This window comes from Gavialis gangeticus, unplaced genomic scaffold (genome assembly GCF_001723915.1).
Source record: "Gavialis gangeticus isolate Ggan-Ray unplaced genomic scaffold, GavGan_comp1, whole genome shotgun sequence".
Taxonomy (NCBI): Eukaryota; Metazoa; Chordata; order Crocodylia; family Gavialidae; genus Gavialis; species Gavialis gangeticus.
In genome coordinates, this window is record NW_017729031.1 from 63,612,713 (window position 1) to 63,615,029 (window position 2,317).

General features: G+C 37.6%; 1 protein-coding gene across 1 annotated transcript in view; it reads right to left on the reverse strand.

Moving 5' to 3' along the window:
- Nucleotides 1-2,317, reverse strand: part of LOC109301627 (ceramide kinase-like protein) — a 97,646-nt gene that overhangs the window by 14,704 nt on the left and 80,625 nt on the right. Inside the window, exon 4 of the mRNA XM_019522862.1 lies at nucleotides 856-987. Within this exon, the coding sequence (XP_019378407.1) occupies nucleotides 856-987 (132 nt within the window). The remainder of the gene's footprint in view (nucleotides 1-855; nucleotides 988-2,317) is intronic.

Here is a 2,317-nt window from a genome sequence, read left to right on the forward strand (position 1 = left end):
AGGTCCCTTCCGACCCTAGAAACTATGAAACTATCTTCCCCCCCATATCAGAGTACTTGCAATACACATTTTTACACATCAACACACTTATACGTCCATCATCAAATGGAAATATCCACAAACTAGCTAGTGGCTCATCAGTACATACAATCTCATGCATAGCACACCCTGTTGCCAAGATGGCTCACAGCTAGCAGGCAATTTTAAGCAACCTTACGCTTTCTCTTCTGTTCTCCCAAATGTGTGAGGCCATGGATGAGATAACTGGATTTGTCCCTTTGGTTATAAAAATTTCTTTTTTTTAGGAGGAAGGGAAACAGGAATATTTATATGGAAGGTCTTGATGGCCTATTTCTTAAATCCAGGGAAGAAATAACATGGTTATTTATGCAATCTCTAATACAGATTTTAAGTCACCATCAGAAAGCCTTCAATTACATAACAGCAAAAATCACAGCAAATTTAAATGAGTTCAGGTTTCATTTTGGCCCTGCTAGGATCTGTACTAAACAAGTACAATCCCTTGAAAAAGCTTATATGAGCATGCAGATTAATAATCTGTCACAATTCAAGAACAATCTCTAAATTGGAAGCTTTTAAAAAATGAACTTCAATTAAAATGAAAAAAAGTTATAAACATTACAAAAAGAGAAAAGAAATATAATACATAAATGATAGAATTATTAAAATTAATTGCTGAAGCCAAAAAGATTGTATTTCAGTACATACAAATCTGAATGCACTAATTGCATATAAAGCCAGTAAGGATTAGCAATGAGTTCAGGCTTTCTTGATTGCTTAGGTAACAGTTTTTAAAAAAAAAAGGAAATAAATTACATTCTAAAAGCAACTTACCTGTGACGTCAGTTTGGATGTCAGCAAGCTTAAAGAGAGGTGCAACTTGTTCATAATAAACACGAGGAGCTTCTCTTTCATGGCTGTTTGGGTTAACAAACACTTTCAGGGATTTGGGTCTGTTCTGAAAGCCTAAAAGAATAATACACACAAAGTGTTTAAATGCATTGCTAGTTCTATAGCTTGAATAATACTTTTAAGCAAACATTCTTGGGTATATTAGGAAAACTTTACTTCATCGAACCTTATTAGTAAAAGCAAATGTTTGATTGCAAGATTAATAAATTATGTTCTCTTCTTGAATAAATGCTATCATAATCTGACACTAATATTGAGGTTGTTGACAAGCTGACCTGCTTACATGTTTACATCTAAGAATAATCAGTAAGAATGAGTGAGTCAGTTCACATTATGAGACAGCGCTCCAAAAAAAGAAACAGGGTTGAAGGGAAGGTAGAGATGCATAAGACAGACCAATATTATCTCTTGGGAATTTGACAGAAAATACTTCTCCACAGGGATTGGTGCTATGATTTGCTACTTTTACTTTCTGGATTTATAGACTATATAATAAATTACAACGCACAGCAAAAGCAGGGGGTGGGGGGGGGTGGGAATTAGAAAGGAGGGGGAAATGAAATAAAAACACAAAAATAAATTAAGCTTGGCCAATGTTATACAAACTATTACAATTAGTATTTTTAAAAGCATACTAATTTCAATTAAATCTGCTTACATTCTAATTAAGCTTACAGCAAGAAAAATGCTTTCTAAAGAAGAAAGGCAGAAAAATGCTGGAAAATACTTAATTCTTTGTTGTTCATCAAAGCATGGTTCATGTACCAGTGTTAATTAAACTGTATACAAAGGCCTGGAGCTCTTAACCCCTGGATTGTCCACAGAATATCAGAAACTAGTTTAAGCACACTTTAGGCAACTTAAAGTTTTGCCACTCTAGGACATGTTTATTTCTGATCCATATTATCCAGCTGATTTTCCATTCATGGGTGACCACTCCCCACAGATGAGCCACCAAGCTGCACTCCTCCAGCATCCTATGATGCAGTGTCTCCTGTTCTGCGGACAAACTTTCCACCCCCTGAATTCTACTGCCCAGGGGAAGGTTTGGCACCAAGCCACTCCCCCTCTTAACCCTGGAGGGTGTGACCTTCACATCCCCAAGAACATAACCCCCATGCAAACAGCCTAAAGAGCACATGACAGCTAGCCAGGTCACGGATGGGTCCAGGAATAGGGTCTAGGTGAAGTGGGGAGAAACAAGGGCTGGGTCCCCATGGGCTGGGGCTTCTTTTCTGGGACAAAGGCAGTAGCTCCTGCAAAAACAACTTCCCTTACTGTTCCCACCTCCCAGTCATCCTGGGAAGCACAACCAGCATTCCCCACACCCTAATCCTAAATCCCAATTTATTAAAATGTTAGCCCTTCTTTAATTTACTTCCTC